This window comes from Leopardus geoffroyi, chromosome E1 (assembly GCF_018350155.1).
Source record: "Leopardus geoffroyi isolate Oge1 chromosome E1, O.geoffroyi_Oge1_pat1.0, whole genome shotgun sequence".
In the NCBI taxonomy this organism is placed as follows: domain Eukaryota; kingdom Metazoa; phylum Chordata; class Mammalia; order Carnivora; family Felidae; genus Leopardus; species Leopardus geoffroyi.
The window spans coordinates 43,631,241-43,648,812 of NC_059330.1; the positions used below are offsets into that span (position 1 = coordinate 43,631,241).

The 17,572-nt window shown below is 34.6% G+C and overlaps 2 protein-coding genes across 3 annotated transcripts in view; both read right to left on the reverse strand.

Moving 5' to 3' along the window:
- The window catches only part of LOC123602928, a 111,420-nt gene that overhangs the window by 70,628 nt on the left and 23,220 nt on the right, over nt 1-17,572 (reverse strand). The window contains exon 7 of the mRNA XM_045487245.1: nt 13,291-13,344. Coding sequence (XP_045343201.1) covers nt 13,291-13,344 — 54 coding nt within the window. The remainder of the gene's footprint in view (nt 1-13,290; nt 13,345-17,572) is intronic.
- On the reverse strand, nt 1,192-12,268 carry LOC123603868 (calmodulin-like protein 4). Of its 2 annotated transcripts, XM_045489279.1 has the most exons (11): nt 12,220-12,268; nt 11,453-11,557; nt 10,824-10,877; nt 10,374-10,478; nt 8,900-8,953; nt 8,213-8,317; nt 7,337-7,390; nt 6,119-6,223; nt 5,366-5,444; nt 4,352-4,456; nt 1,192-1,240 (listed from the first exon to the last, which is right to left on the reverse strand). In XM_045489279.1, the coding sequence occupies exons 1-10, from the start codon at nt 12,242-12,244 to the stop codon at nt 4,453-4,455; spliced, it is 690 nt and encodes a 229-aa protein (XP_045345235.1). In that variant the 5' UTR covers nt 12,245-12,268; the 3' UTR covers nt 1,192-1,240; nt 4,352-4,452. The 2 variants fall into 2 exon arrangements, with proteins under 2 accessions (XP_045345235.1, XP_045345236.1); XM_045489280.1 differs by lacking the exon at nt 8,213-8,317.

Below are 17,572 nucleotides of genomic sequence, written 5' to 3' on the forward strand. Positions count from 1 at the left end.
CCCTTTAGATTATTTTTTTAAGAGAGTAAGGGTCTTCCTACCAAGACTTGAAGCTAAAATTTTATTACCAAAACACGAATACCACAAAGCCCAACTCTGGACAAATATTTATAATAAGGAGTACAGTAACAGAATCAACATGGCATTTAAGGTTAATGGTAAAATATAGTTAGTGTTCTAATGGGAATTTACGTTTATAGTGACTTTGTGCTCACCTGTAATAGCTTTCATTCCTTCCATCACGTCATGCAGATCAACATTTCCATTTGCTACAGAAGTCCAAAAGAGACATGTAATCAATGACATGAGCTCAGAAAAAGATACACTTTGTTTATAGAGTATAATAAAGTCCAGCTAAATTTGTCTCACAACATAATTTTAATTGATACCCCTTTAAATCGAAGATCCAGATAAATAGATCCTGAATGCTATCTTTGGTACTCACCATCAACTTGTAGGTCTCCTCGTCTGTGAGCCCCATTCCCATATTTCCCAAACTAGTATGGAGGTAATTCTTTTTAATCTTCCCATCTTAGGAAAGAGACAGTAAAGCAACATTTGAAAAAAAAAAAAGTTGTATAATAGTAAAATTTAAAAATGTTTTTTAGGAAAACTATTATTAACTTTAATGACCACATATTATTAAAACAAAAGAAACAAAAGATAAAATATATTTCATGCCTCTGTTATTATTACACTTTGACAAGGCTGAAATCCCAAATAGGCTTTTCCACTTAAAGACTCAAATAGAAAGTCAATGGAGTCAGAACTGTATTTCCTTTAGTCTATTCTTGTGGACAAGCCTACAAAGTAAAACAAGGTTAAGGTGCTGGAACAAACAGAACTGCAGACCACTAACTTAATTACTCTGCATAAAAAGTAGGGTTATTTTTTGTTTACTGGCTTGACTTATTAGTGATTATTGTAGCTGACCATTGCTTTTCAATAACAACCAGGGTTTTTTGTTTGTTTTTGCCAGGGTTGGTTTTTCTTCTTGAGAAAAAGTTGAAAAAAATCTAAGAAGACAGTGGACTTCCTGCCAAGAGAAAGTGTATATTAACAGCAGGTAAAATGTAGTTATGCTGGAAGAATTATAAATAAAAGCTTATATAGGGCCAAGATTCATGCTTGGATGGTGTATCTGGAGACCTAGATAACATGCCTTATAATTTCGTTTTTTACTTACTTTTGAGAGACTTCATAGCCTTCAGTAGTCTATTACGATATAACTTTCCATTGGCTGTAAGAAAAGTCATAATTCATGTAATGGTAGAATGAATACGAGTTTCACAAAAATAGCATGAACTGAATAATTTCAGAAGCAGAAAATGCAGTCTTGTATCAACATACAAAAATCAACTGTATTGCTATAGAGTTGCAACAAGCAAATGAAAAGAAAACTTAAGAAAGCAATTTCATTTACAAGAGCATGAAAAGCATAAAATGCCTAAGAATAATTTTAACAAAAGAAGTACAAAACTTATACTCTGGAGACTATAAACCATTATAGAAAGAAATTAAAGAAGACCTAAATAAATGAAAAGACATCCTATGTTTATGGATTAGAAGACTTAATGCTGTGAATGTGACAATATTCCCTAAACTGATCCATGGAGTCAATACATTCTTATAAAAAATTCCAGCTGGTTTGTCTGCAGAAACTGATAAGCTGGTCCTAATATTCATATGATGAAGGTCAGGCTCCAAAAAGCAAAAGTAAACTTAAAAAGGAAAAAGAAGTAGGGGACTCACACTTTTCAGTTTAAAAACTACAAAGTGACAGTAATCAAGACAGTGAGGTACTGGCATAAAACCAGATATATAGATTAATGGAATAGAATTTACAATCCAGAAATAAACCTTCCAATGTTTGGTCAGTTGATTTTTGACAAAGGTACTTGCACATTCAATGAAGAGAGAACAGTCTTTTTAATAAATGGTGCTGGGACAACTGGACAGTCACATACAAAGAGAATACTCTTTTGGATCCCTATCTCACATTTTATACAAAAAGTAACTCAAAATGGATCAAAGACCTAATTGTAAGTGTTGAAACTATAAAAATGTTGAAAGAAAACATAACTGTAAATTTTCTTAACCTTAGATTAGACATTTTTTTAATATATGACACCCAAACACAAGCAACAAAAGAAAAAAGTTATATTATACACTGGACATCATCAAAGTTAAAAATCTTTTGTGCATCAAGGAACACTGTCAAGAAAGTAAAAAGATAATTCACAGAACAGGAGAAAACTTTTGCAATCATGTATCTGATAAGGAACTTATATCTAGAAAATATAAGGGACTTGTATCTAGAATGTATAAAGAACTTCTACAATTCAATAATAAGAAGATAGCCAAATTTAAAAACGGATGAGGGTTATGAATGGATTTTTCTCCAAAGGAGGTATATGTTTAGCCAATATTCACATGAAAAGATGCTTAACGTCATTAGCAATCAGGGTAATGCAAGTCGAAACAGAATAAGATACCACCTCATACCCACTAGGATATTATCAAAGGACAGAAGTAACAAGTGTTGACCAGGATGCGGAGGAACTGGAACTCCGATACACTGCTGGTGGAAATGGAAAGTAATGCAGCCTCTTTGGAAAACAGCCTGCACTTCCTCAAAAGGTGAAACACAGAATTACCATATGACCCAACAATTTCTCTCTTAGGTATATACCCAAGACAAATGAAAATATATATCCATGTAAAAACTTGTACATGAATGTTCATAGGAGAATTATTCATAATAGCTAAAACAATCCAAATGCGCATCAACCAATGAATGGATAAATAAAATGTGTTATATCCACAGAATAGCCTATTATACAGCAGTGAAAAGAAACAAAGTACAGTTGACTTTAGAAAAACAGAGGTTTGAACTGTGCAGGTCCATTTATACGTGGGTTTTTTTTATAGTATAGCACTGTAAATGTATTTTCTCTCCCTTAGGATTTTCTTAAATTATTTTTTTAATGTTGATTTAGTTTTGAGAGAGAGCTGTCAGCACAGATCCTGATGCGGGCTCGAACCCAAAAACCGTGAGATCATGACCTGAGCTCAAGTCAGACGCTTAACTGACTGAGCCACCCAGGTGCCCCACCTTACGATTTTCTTATTAGCATTTTATTTTCTCTGGCTTACCTATTGTAAGAATAGGGTATATAATACATATAACAACAAAATGTATGTTAATCGACTTTATGTTATCAGTTAGGCTTCTGGTCATCAGTAAGAAATTAGTAGTTAAGTTTTTGGAGAGTCAAAAGTTATACACAGATTTTCGACTGCACAGGGAGTCAGTGCTCTTAACCCCTGTGTTGTTCAAGCGTCAACTGTATTAATACATAACAGGACAGAGATAAACCTGGAAAACATTATGTTAAGTGAAACTAGTCACTACGGACCACATATTATATGATTCTATTTATGTGGAATATCCAGAATAGGGAAACTGATGGAGACAGAAAATAGATTAGTGGTTGTCCAGGGCTGAGGGAGATGGAGAAATTGGGAGGTGACTGTTAATAGGTATGGAATATCTTTCTGGGATAATAAAAATGTTCTAAAATTGATTGTTGTGATGAATGTGGTGAATACATTAGAATTCACTTAATTGTATGCTATATTGGGTTACTTGTACAATATGTGGATGATAATTCAGTAGTACCATTATAAATATTTCACTTATGGGGTGCCTGGATGACTCAGGTGGCTAAGCGTCTGACTTCGGCTCAGGTCGTGATCTCGCAGTTTGTGAGTTTGAGCCTCACGTCAGGCTCTGTGCTGACAACTCAGAGTCTGGAGCCTGCTTCGGATTCTGTGTCTCCCTCTCTCTCTCTCTGCCCCTCCCCTGCTCGTGCCCTATCACTCTCTGTCTCTCAAAAATAAATAAACATTAAAAATTTTTTAAAAAATGTTTCACCTAAAATTTTCATCTTTATATAACAGTGAAATTAAGGAAGAGAAGGCTTTTTCAATATGATAAGCTGGTCCCCTTGAGTGGGCCTACTGTATTGTACAAATATCTCTTTCTTTTTAATTCTGACTTTTATTTTTAATTTCTTCCATTGCTCGCTTATCTCTCTCTTTTTCCTTCTTATGGTATAAGCCCTGAAGGGTGACAGTAGACATTTGTTGGCTCTGATGGCAACTTACATCTGAGGAGTTGCTTGGCTTCTAAAATAAACTCTAAATGACACTTACTGTTTTAAGATGTAGCTTACATTTTAGTTTTTTAAAAATGTTCCATCATGTTTGAGAAGAAGTGAAAATTTTCATGCAGATCTGTAAAAATCTAGTTTCCCTGGAAGCTCCCACAGACACTTGTATGACTCACCATCAATTGGCAGTATTTTCAGCAGCTTCTCTAGTTCCTTATCTGTGAGCTCAATTCCGAGATTTCCCAGAACATTTTTTAGCTCACTAGATTCAATCTTCTCACCTTTGAAAATAAGAAATTTGGTATACATCTTCATTTCAGATAGCAGTAATAATTTCTTTTTTTTTTTTTTTAAGTTTTTAAATGTTTTATCACTTATTTTTGAGAGAGAGAGCGAGTGGGTGAGGGGCAGAGAGAGAGGGAGACACAGAATCTGAAGCAGGCTCCAGGCCCTGAGCTGTCAGCACAGAGCCTGATGTGGGGCTTGAACTCACAAGCTGTGAGATCATGACCTGAGCCGAAGTCGGACGATTAACCGACTGAGCCACCCAGGCACCTCCAGATAATAGTAATTATTTCTAATGAAAAAGTTATTTTAGGATAATTAATACCATCTCCTTGTTTTCAGACTGAAAACTACAGTAATAAAAACAAACAAACATTTTCAACTACAGAATCAATGTAGATGATAAGGTCAAATTTATTTTCTTAATGTGAACAAGAGAGTCTTCTAAAATCAGGACAGACTACTTTCAGAATGAAATTTGATCTATTAATTAAAAAAATAGATGCTTATATGAATTTTTCTTTGAAAAAGTATTTTAATTTAAAAAATAAGAATTATATGATAAATACAATAAATTCATTACTTCCATCAATTTTAGGCTTCACTCTCTAATTTGCTGTGCCATACTATACTGTGGTTATTAAACACCGGTGAAGTGAATTACATTATTGGCATAAACAACAGAGATTGCAGAATTTGAAAGCAAGAAATAGTATGGTAATTTCATTGCAAAATCAGATAATTTTATATCAATACATGTAACACTAGAAGCAAATATTTCATTAATAAATATAGAGAAATGTCAGAATTTACAAGTCAGTGATGAAGTACCAGGAAATATTAGCAAAAACCAAAATTTAATGTAGATAATTGGAATCCTAATTTTATAGTAACTTTTCAGTCACCTGTAAAATCTGTGATGTTTTCCATCAGTGGAATTTTCTAGAGGAATGACCTTAATTTCTAGAGGAATTTTCTCATCAACTATAAGAGAAGATAAAATCGCAGTATATTATAGATCCCATATATTATGGATCTCATATATTATATAGGCTTCAAATATTACATTCTAGATATAATACAAAAGTTTGTGGGAAAACATGGGAAGAACTATAACAGTTGCACTTAACTATGTGTCAGGCCCCATCATAATTGCTAATATTTATTTAAACAAATATTTTTGAACACACTTTTTAGATTATTATTCTACTCAACTTTTATTCTAAGACAAGCATGAATAACAAGAAAATTCTAAACATGAAAACCACGCAAGCGCAATGGTGCAGTTTGGCCTATAATATCTCAAATTTATTTGTGTTAGTAAGGGGAAGTTACTTAGAAGTGAATGTGTCTAAAGAATCTGCATTCTTGTATTCAAAACTGGAAAGACTCAACTACTAAACATGATACTTACAGAGAACATAAAAGTCATACATATCACACATATAGAAAACTGGTTTAATTTTGACTTTGTTAACTGGATACTCATAAACTCAAATGACATTCTCTGTGTTTTAGTCATTGATATGGTGTCTCACACTGCTCTTGGGCCTTCCCTTCTCCCTATGAAAAAGGGCATTTCCCCGCCCCCCCCCCCCCAAGTTTCTTGTAACTAACCTCTCTCCGGGGTTAACTAGTATATATGATAATATGCTTACCACCAACATGCATGTTTTCAGCCAGATCTTTAAGTTCCATATCTGCAAGCTTTATCCCCAGGTTGTTCAGAACAGTGCCCAGGTTGTTCATATTGACCTTCCCACCTAAGAAAAGTGACAGTCCATAAAGAATATTAAATGACTTCAAAAGAGAAGTTCTTACACTTTTTTGATACACATATCCCATTGTGAATTTCTTAAGCAGTAGATCATTATTCACAAAATTTGCTTCGGACCAAACAGAAAATGTTTGCTCTAAAGTGAAAAAAATAAATTAATGTTCAACAATTTTAGCACAGAGACAAAATATTTTAAGCAGTCAATTACAAATTTAGAACTATGGCTACTTCCCTTGAGACTTGTCTTGGGGACCAGCCTACAGAAACACAAGGTTTTAAATGGCATTTAATACTGAAATTAGTTTGAGAATAAGGTACAGAAATATGGACTCAGAGTACAGAAAAGTCTCTGAAGAAATGGATGAAAAAGGGAAGAAAGAGATTGAGTTGTGGCCAAAAAGGGGTGTGGAGAGTTCTAGTTTGCTTATTTTATAGGATGGTGTATGTTGAACATGTAAATGGGCTGAAGAGGTTGAAAATGGCCAGTGGGGCAAGGTCTTAAAAGATATGGGAGACAGTGGAGTCAAGGGCATCCTGGTAAGCTTGAGGAGGAAGAGGGACTTCTCACTCATCCTTTATACTAACATGGGTGTGCTTAAAGATACCTGAATAGGGAGGGATTGAAGATGTAAAGCTGAGGGCTATCACTCTTGCCAGCCTCAATTTTCTTAATGAATTAAAAAAAAATCTGGTTGAAAAAATGGTGTTCAATGAATGCTTAGGGAATTCTGGTACTGGAGGCAAACATTATTTAGTTCTAAACAATAGTAGGTTGACTTTTGATGAATGAACTTCCAATTTAGTTTTTTCTATTTATTAAGTTCTCTGGATCACTGCTAATCATTTATATTTTTTCCCATGTAAACATGAAATTTGATATTTCTCTTCCTGAAAATTTCGAAAATGACAAGAAAGTATGGTGCTTTACTTCCAAGATAGAACATCAGATTCAACTGCTAAAATAAAGATTGAGGTCCAAAAAAGCATACATTTGCAATCAGTACATATGACAGATGGCAGCATTCAAATTCATATCTTGGAAACAGTATAAAATGAAGATCTCATATTCATTTGTATTCTTATTATGTTTCTCACTCACCTTTAAGGGACTTCACACCATCTAGCAACCTGTTCTTAAAGACCTTGTTATCATCTATAAAAAAGAACACAATTAAGGTCATAGAGAAATGATGTGGCTATTCACTAAAACTTTAGTAAAACTGAGATTTTCATGATTTGCCCTAGAAACTCCCCTCATTAAAATAAAGTTTGAGAGAAAATTAGGGAAAGTTTATAATATGGTAAGTCTATCTAAAATTTAGCATAGAAGGCACTCTATAACATGCACAGCTTTTTTGGAAAATATCACCTCTGACCTTTTATCCCCTTCTAGTCTAACACCACTTCTTTCCCTTGGTTGCTTCCCACAATTGCCTATACGTATCTAAAAAGGTAAGGGTAGCCTCAGAAATGTAGTCCCCTTGATGGCATGAGTCAGCATCATGGGGATGATTATTCCAAAACAGAGAGTTAAACTGCATAGATGGAAATTTCCCTCTAGAATGAGTGAACATTTAAATTATTTTGTTTGGTATTTGTTTGTTTATTTACTGTTGCATCTTAGCAAATGGGGATAGTTTGAGTTTCTAAAAAAAAAAAAAAAAAAAAAGCTTAAGAGGAGACAAAACAAACACAGGGTAAAAAAGCCAGGCAAACCAAGAAACAGACTCCTAACTATAGGGAACAAACTGATGGTCACCAGAGGGGAAGATGGTGAGGGAAGGGTGACACAGGTGATGGGGATGAAGGAGGGCACTTGTGATGAGCACAGGGTGATGTGTGGATGTGTTGAATCACCAAATTGTACACCTGAAACTAGTATTACACTGTATGTTAACTAACTGGAATTTAAATTAAAAAATCTTTAAAAGCTTCAAAGAAGACTTTAAGGTCACATCAGTATATAAATGCCTACCATTGAAAGGCAGATTTTTCAGCAGCTTCAAACGTTCCTTATCTGTGAACTCTATTCCCATGTTTTTCAGAATAGCTTTCACATCTTTGACATCAACCTCCCCTCCTTAAAAAAATAGACATCATTACATATACGAATTTAAAGGATCATCTAATGACTCCAAACAGGGAAAATTAATCTATGGCTAGGTAGATTGAATCGGTACAGAATAAAGAGCATAGGTCAATGAGACCTCTCCAAATATACTGACGATGACTTTCACAGAAAAAGAATTTGATCTCTAAGTGCTAATAAAAGAAGTCACAGTCACAATGACAATGGCAAGGCAACTCTGAACCCTGTGAGATCTACATTATGTATCTGCTATTCAATTGGAATATTATAAATTACTTATTCAAATAAATGTATAAAATAAGGTAAGATCTGTTAGTCTCATTTTTTGTCAGTTATCTGTAGTCTTTATCAAAATTTTACTTCATATATTATTTCACTAGTACAGAGTTTGGCCATTCTAAAAAAGAGAAGAGCAAAATATACAAATAAAAAATATACCAGAAAACAAATGAGTTGCTAGTAATTTAATGAACAAAGAAATAAATGCCATAACTAATATGGCGATTGAGGAATAATGATGAAATATAATTATTATAAATACTAAATGTTTTAGATTCTTAATTTCTCTCTTACCTGTAGTAGCTTTTACTCCATCCATCACCTCTTTCAGACCAACCATTCCATTAGCTACAAGAAAAGGCACAATGAAAATAATGTCAGAAGCCCAGAAGACAAATTTAAGACATATATTTTAAGGAAACAATTCCATTAAAAATTCCTTACATCTTCATTTTACCTGAGACCATTTGGAAAATGCCTGGATCTCAGGGAGTTAAGATGATCTCAATTAATACAAAGGTCTCTTGTATACTAGAAACTAAATCAGGAAAAGTGTGCTCTTCCTAGTATTTTGGATGCCATTATAAGCCATAGCTGAAGATACTATTGGAGTTGGCCAGGTATTCTGGTAACTTTACCTCATGTACCCACAAACAGCTGAGGAAGGGACCACTAACCTAGCTTGGTATGTTCTAAGATTGCTTCCTGCAGGAGATGTGTGTGAACTACATTAATGTATCAGAGCAGTTGATATGAAATATGGAAGGATGTAAGAGACTTCACATGGAGGAGAAGTTGAGAAAAATGTCCAGGGACATCATGCTATGTGTGTGAAACTACAAGCAGCTCAACATGGCTTGAACAGTAGAAAAATGAGAGAAGATATGTCCGCACAGGCAGATGGAGCTTGAAGGTCTCATGCACTATGATAAAAATCTTTGAACACGTTTTCAAGTGAAGATTTCATTAGACAGGAGGATAGATAGAAGAATGGCTTGTTGACTTCTCTATAAATAGATTTTCATATCCCTATTATTTTGCTTTCTTATTATTTAGACTATTAGAGTCCTGACAGCACCCTCTGCAGATTTTGGTATAGTTATGGAAAGGTGATGCTGTTTTAGGTTAATTGTAATGAAGATCCAAGATTTATTCTGACTTTAAAATTGGGCTCTCCTCCAAGTGTCCATCAATAGATGAATGGATAAAGACGTAGCACGTGTGTGTGTGTGTGTGTGTGTGTGTGTGTGTGTGTGTGTGTGATAGAGTATTATTCAGCCTTAAAAAAGAATGGAATCTTGCCATTTGCAACAACATGGATGGAGCTAAAGAGTATAATGCTAAGAGAAATGTTAAAGACAAATACTATATGATTTCACTCATATGTGAAATTTAAGAAACAAAATGAGTAAACAAAGAAAAAAAAAAAGAAGAGAGAGACAAACCAAGAAGTAGACTCTTAACTATAGAGAACAAACTGGTAGTTACCAGAGGGGAGGTGGGTGGGGAAATGGGTGAAACAGGTGATGGGGACGAAAGAGTATACTTATCACATATATATAGAATTGTTGATATACTGTATACCTGAAATAATATAATTTTCTATGTTAACTATATTGGAATTGAAATTAAAGACTTAAGTAAAAAAAATAAAATTGGGCTCTCCTCCAAGCTTTCTAACATGTATCTGTCAATTAAATCTATTTTCAAACATATCAGATATAAAAGAAAAATTAAAAAATGGCCTGAGGACATCTGTAGTGTTCACCATCAACTTGTAGATTTTTTGACAGCTTTGCAAGTTCCTCTTCCGTGAGCTCAAGTCCCAATTTTTTAAGGGTGTTGTCCAGGTTATTTACATGAACCTTTCCCCCTTAGGAAAGACAGAAGGTAGGAACATGAAAAAAAAAGTGTATTATGCCAAAATTCTGCATGCATATCAACTTTCTATTTATTTACTTATTATGTTTGTTTGTTTAAGGTGAAGTGATTTTTTCGTGCATGGAGAAGGGGTGTACAGAGTTGAAAAAAAATGCAAGTTCCATATGGAACTTCCTACAAGATGAAATATACGCTGTTATCAGTTAAAATGTGGGTAGACTGCAAGAATCATAAATAAGGAATGATACCAAAGTGAGGAGCCAGGATTCATAATTGGAATAAAAGTGTCAAGTTGGGGAATGTCAGACAGTATGACTTTTAATTGGGTCTTACTCACCATTGAGAGATTTCACACCCTTTAGCAACCTGTTGTGATATACCTTTCCAGCAGCTGTAAGAAAAGCCATAATTCATGCAATGGGGAAATTAACATGAAATCACAAAAATGGTGTGAAATAAATAATAATTTAAATAAATAATTTCAAAAATAACATTTTAAGAAGAGTTGTCTCTAATTTTTAGTTTATTTCATCTAATATAATGAAGTTTGGAAACAGAAACCTCTCTCCTTGTGACAAACCTCTTTATTCCAGTACCTGAGGAAGTCTCCTTGCTCAAACATGAGTATAGCTTCCCTTTGCTTTTAAATTTCTGCTTCCCATCTTTGTTTTTTTGTCATGGATCTCCAATCTTTCTTTTTTTTTTCTCTCTTCTCATGATATGAACAAATTAGTAGCTTGATAGGTAACAATATGTTTAGCTGTTAATGTCAACTCTTGTCTAAAGGGTTATTTAACTTCCAATATAAATTCTAAGCGACAGTGACAGGTTGCTATATACTTAGAACTCAATTTAATATTTTTTCTTTTATACTTTTAGAGAAAAATAAATAGAAACAAAGTTGGAAATATTTACACAGACGTAAAGACCAACAAAAGACCTCCATGACACCTCTATCAATCTCACCGTCAATTGGCAGTGTTTTCAGTAGCTTCTCTTTTTCCTGATCTGTGAACTCAATCCCCAGGTTTCCCAGGAAAATTTTCAGGTCATTAGAATCGACCTTCTCATCTTTTAAGAGAGGGAACAATAGACATATAAGCTTTTGGAACTCTGGTATTATATCAAGTTGTAAAATATGTTCTATGAAGTTTAATGATATCCTAATATCAAGATGAGGTGTTAGGTGAAGATGTTCTCAATTGCAGAACCCTTGAGCATATCTTATGGTAATAAAGCATATCTTTATGAGCATATCTTATGGTATCTTATGGTAATAAAATACCACATTTATTATAAATTAAAGACCATTTTTCCTAAAGCTGGAAAAAAACAACTTTCAGAATAAAATCTGATGAGTGAATTAAGATAACGCAGATTCTTATATAAATTATTATTCAAAAACATTTGCTTTGGTAAGAATTATTGATGATATCAGGAATACATTATCTTGATCATTTCTAAGCTTCACCATGCCATTTTCTATACATTTCTAGATATTTTTCATTTAAACATTTGTGACCCGAAGCATATTACTTGCACAAGTAACAGAAAACTTAGGATTTAAAATTGACATATAGTCTTGTATCCTAGTGTAGAAACTTTCCTAATGTCAATCCATCATTCATATATTTAAAAATAAAACATCAGAATTTATAAGATACCAGAAATACCACTGAAAAAAACTATTATAAAGGACCGAAACCCTAGATTTACATCAACTTTTCATTTACCTGTAAAAGTTTGCAGTTCCTTCATTGGTGTTTTAGGAGAAGTCCTCCTATCAACTGCAGAAGAAAATTAAAGTCATAATGAGATATAAAAGACTCATGAAATATCATGAAAAACAATGTGGGAGTAAATATAATAAATCCTAACTTACTATGTGCCAGGCATTATTTTAAGTACTTTATATATGCTTACTTAAGAAGTATTTACTGAAGAATATCTTTCTAGGCTATTAATTTATTCAGTTTTCATTGTCTTCATTAATACTATAAAGAAAAGCCTAAACATAAAAACATGCCATTTCAAAAATATTAATTTTACTTATAGTTCTATACTATTTCAAAGCTATATGCATTAGTAATGGGAAGAAATTCAGAAGTACCGTCATCTAAGTGGCCTGCATATTTCTTTTTAAAATGTGGAAGACTGTCTTCTAGTGACCATAATATGGATAAAGAACATAAAAGACATTTATACAAAGGGCAATGTTTTGGGGCGCCTGGGTGGCGCAGTCGGTTAAGCGTCCGACTTCAGCCAGGTCACGATCTCGCGGTCCGTGAGTTCGAGCCCCGCGTCAGGCTCTGGGCTGATGGCTCAGAGCCTGGAGCCTGTTTCCGATTCTGTGTCTCCCTCTCTCTCTGCCCCTCCCCCGTTCATGCTCTGTCTCTCTCTGTCCCAAAAATAAATAAACGTTGAAAAAAAAATTAAAAAAAAAATGACAATGACACAAAGTGGGTATTATAGATCTCTTTTGTCAATTTTCAAGCTGCAGATGGCTTATCTTCATAATTCTATTGACATGAAGAATGTATCACCTCTCCTTTAAGTAATTACCAGGGTCTTTTCCAAAGATTCATTTCACCCTTTATTGTACATTTTGGCTGTCTTAAAATAAGGAAAATGAAGTGTATTTGTGAAGAATACATCAGAAAATTCTCCAATTTGTGGGCTACTGGTTATGAAAACCTTAAACAAATAGGAGGTAAAAATAATAGAATTAGCCTAGCAATTAAGGCATGAAGAAAAACAGTACTGTAACAATTAGGATCCTATGTTTACATTAACTTCTCAATCACCTGTGACAGCTTTCACGCCATCCATCACTTTATTCAGATCAACTTTTCCATTAGCTATGAAGAGAAGGGACAATTGAGACATGTAATCAATGTCATGAGCTCCAAAAAACATATACAAAGGATATATGTTGATGGAAAACTCCAGATAAATTCCATTAATATCATAATTTTATACATACTTATATTAAATCTGTGAATTTAAGGATTTAAGCTGATCTATTTTTCCAGTGTTTCTGGATCATTGGTATTTATCAGCTCTCTGGTAGCACTTCAGGTACTGCTGTGAGCCATGAGTGCCATAGCTCATATAGGAACCACTAATTCAAACTAGAGTGTTAAATGTATACATCATAGAGTATGTAGTGCCTGGACAAGTTACAATATCAGATTTTAACTAAAGGAAAGGGGAATGCATAGAAAGAGTCTTCTACATGGAAGAGAGGCTGAGAAATATAAAGTAAAACCACATCTGGGTACAACATATACAACATATACATATGCAGTGCATGGAGAACTATAGTCGGTTCAGCACTGCAGAAGAATAAAGTATGGATTTGGGAAAGGAAAGTTCATACAAGAGAGGTAGGTTGGACTCAGATTATTAAGGGATTTGTAAGTAATTTTAAGAAGCTTAGCCTTTATCTACTAGGTTATATAGAATCATTGAGTGGTTATAAGTTCAGGAATGATATGGACCAATTTGTATTTTATTTTAATTTTCTTTAACTTTAAATTATAATTAATTTTATTATTACAAAATCACATTTATATTGAAATATATATAGAGTGATGTCATCAAGATGGTGACATAAGTTTTTCCTGACTTCAGTCCCCCTCACAAAAAGACCATCTTGCAAGTATCCACAGACAAGACACCATTGTGAAAATCCCAGGATATGGTTGTGAGGCTGATGAATCTCCCTGAACCACAGAGACTGAGAAGGACCACATTAGAAGGGTAAGACAATTAGCTATGCTCTGACTGCACTGCCCCTCTCCCAGGCTAGTATAGTGCTGCACTGAGAGGGCTTCCCAGAGCTATGGTTTCTCTGGTGGGAAAAAGAGAGCCCAAGGTAGACATCCAGCTCCTCCAGAGTTGGGGGTCGCTTCCTGGAAGGCCCACCTGGGTCCTGTCCCATAGGTATTGGGGGGGGAGGTATCCATGGGTCTTAACCATTTGAGATCAGAATGAGATGGAGAAGGGAAACATGGCTTACATTAACCAGCACTTGGATCTTGGCAGATTGTTTCTCCTAGCAGCAGTGCCTGAGTAGATATCTGACACAGTGGTTTTGCCCATCTGCAGAGCCAAGATGGTGGTCCCTCTGGCCAGGAAACCATTCTGCTTGAGTTGGGTCCCCAGCCAATAAGCCTTTCTGGCCTTGGAGCCTCTTCTATCACCCCATCCAGATGAGGAAGCAAATTCATGGCTCCTGCCTATTGCTGAGTATAGATAGTCCTCTGTCCTGCCTGACCAGAAAACCTATTGAGACCATCCCAGAGACTGTGTAGATTACCCTACAGCCCCTCTTACCGCAGTGCCTGAGTGAAGAGCCCACTCATTGGCTCTGCCTCTCTGCAGAACTGAGCTAGTGGCACTATCTGGCCAGGGATATTAATGGATACTCCTGCCTGACTCAGGTACCCAGCCAATAAGCCTTATCAGCAAAGGAGCCTATGATATAGAGACTGGGCTGGGAAGGAAATTCAAAGCCCTGACCAGGGATGAATATAGCTTCCAGCCTTATCTGACCAAGAAGCCTAACCAGAACACCTGGGAAGTTGCATAGTCCATCCTACAGATCTGGTTATAATGGTGCCTGAGCAGTGACCCCAAAATTGACAACCTAGAAGAAATGGATAAATTATTCCTAGAAACATACAGCCTACTGAGATTGAATCATGAAGAAACAGAAAATCTGAAGAGACCTAAAACAAGTAAGGATATTGAGTCAATAATCAAAATCTTCTTCCCCAAAAGTCCAGGACAAATGGTTTTATTGCTGAATTTTTACCATTTAATGAAGAGTTAACACCAATCCTTCTCAAATTCTTCCCAAAAAATTTAAGAGGAGGGAACACTGCCAAACTCATTTACAAGGTAGCATTTACCCTGATACCAAAGCCAGACAAAGACACTACAAAAAATTAAAACTATAGGCCAATGTCCCTGACGAATATAAATGCAAAAATTCCCAACAAAATTCTAGCAAGCCAATTCAATAGCACATTAAAAGGATCATATAGCATGATTAAGTGGGATTCATCCCTAGGATGCAAAGATATTTCACCATGTGCAAATCAATAAATGTGACATACTGCATTAATAGAATGAAAGATAAAAATCACATGATCATCTCAATTGATGCAGAAAAGGCATATGACAAAATTCAACATCCATTCATGATAAAAGCTGTCACTAAATTAGGTACAGAAGGAAAGAATCTCAACATAATAAAGGCCATGTATGACAATACTCAATACTTAACATCATACTCTAACAGTGAAAGGTTGAAAGCTTTTCCTCTATAATCAGAAATAAGACAAGTGCTCACTCTTACCACTCCTATTCAGTATAGTACTAGAAGTGTTAGCTAGAACAATTAGGCAAGAAAAGAAATAAAAGTCACCAGAATCAGAAAGAAAGAAAGAAAGAAAGAAAGAAAGAAAGAAAGAAAGAAAGAAAGTAAAAGTGTGTCTATTTGCAGATGACATTATTTTAAGTATAGAAAATCCTAAAGACTCAACCAAAAAAAATAATAACTTGTTAAATTTAATGAATGAATTCAGTAAAGATGCAGGATACAAAATCAACATACAAAAATCAATGGTGTTTCTATATACTAACAATGAATTATCAGAAAAAGAAATGAAGAAAATAATCTCACTTACAACAGCATCACAAACTATAAAGTACTTAGGAGTAAATTTGGAAGAGACACAAATAGAAAGATATCCTGTGTTCATAGATTAGAAGAATTATTAACCTTAAAATGTCCACACTAAGGCAATGCCATCTATAGATTCAATGTAATTCTTAAGATTCCAATGGCATTTTTTACACATACATAAAACATAATCCTAAAATTCATTTGGAACCACAAAAGCTAAACCAATCCTCAAAAGAAGGGTAAAGCTGTAGGATCACAATTTTTTACTTCAAACTATATTATAAAGCTATAGTAATCAAAACAGTATGGCACTGGCATAAAAACACACACTTGGACCAATGAAAGAGAATCAAGGGCTTAGATACAAACTCATACATATATGGCCAACTTCTATTTGACACAGAAGCCAACAATATTCAAGCAAGCCAAGAATACTCAATGGAGAAAAGAGTGTCTTCATTAAATGGTGTTAGGAAAATTGGATATTTACATGACAAAGTGAGATTAGACCCCTATCTTATACTGTTCACAAAAATCAACTCAAAATGAATTAAAGAATTAAATGTAAGGCCTGAAATCATACATAAAACTCCCAAGGGAAACGGAGAAAAAAGCTCTTTGATGTTGCTCTTGGCAATGATTTTTTGGATGTGACTCCTATAAAGCACAAGCAACAACATAAATAATAAATAAGTAGGGCTACATCAAACTGAAGAGCTTCTCTGCATGGCAAAATAACCATAAGAGACCCTTAAATACAGAGAACAAACTGAGGTTGATGAGGTTTGGAGGGGAGGTAAATGGGTGACAGGCTCTAAGGAGGGCACTTTTCAGGATGAGCACTGGGTGTCATATGTAAGAGATGAATCTCTGGGTTCTACTCTTGAAGCTAAGACTACGCTGTATGTTAACTAACTTGAGAATAATAATAATAAAAAAAGAATCAACAAAATGAAAAGACAGCCTATGTAATGGAAGAAAATATTTACAAACCATATATCTTATAAGAGGCTAATATCCAAACTATATAAGGAACTCATATACCTCAATAACAAAGAAACCAAATAACACAATTTAAAAATGGGTGAAATATCTGAAAAGACATTTTTCCAAAGAAGATATTCAAATGGCCAACAGGCCCATTAAAAGGTGGCCTATCCTCACTAATCATCAGGGAAATGTAAATCAAAACCACAATGAGGTATCACCTCACACCTGTTAGAATGGCTATCATCAAAAAGACAAGAGATAGAAAGTACTGGTAAGGATGTGAGGGAAAGGGAAGCCTCGTGCACTGCTGGTGAAAGTGTAAATTGGTGCAGCCAATGTGAAGAGTATGAAGGTTCCTCAAAAAATTAAAAATGGAACTACATATGATCCAGAAATTATGA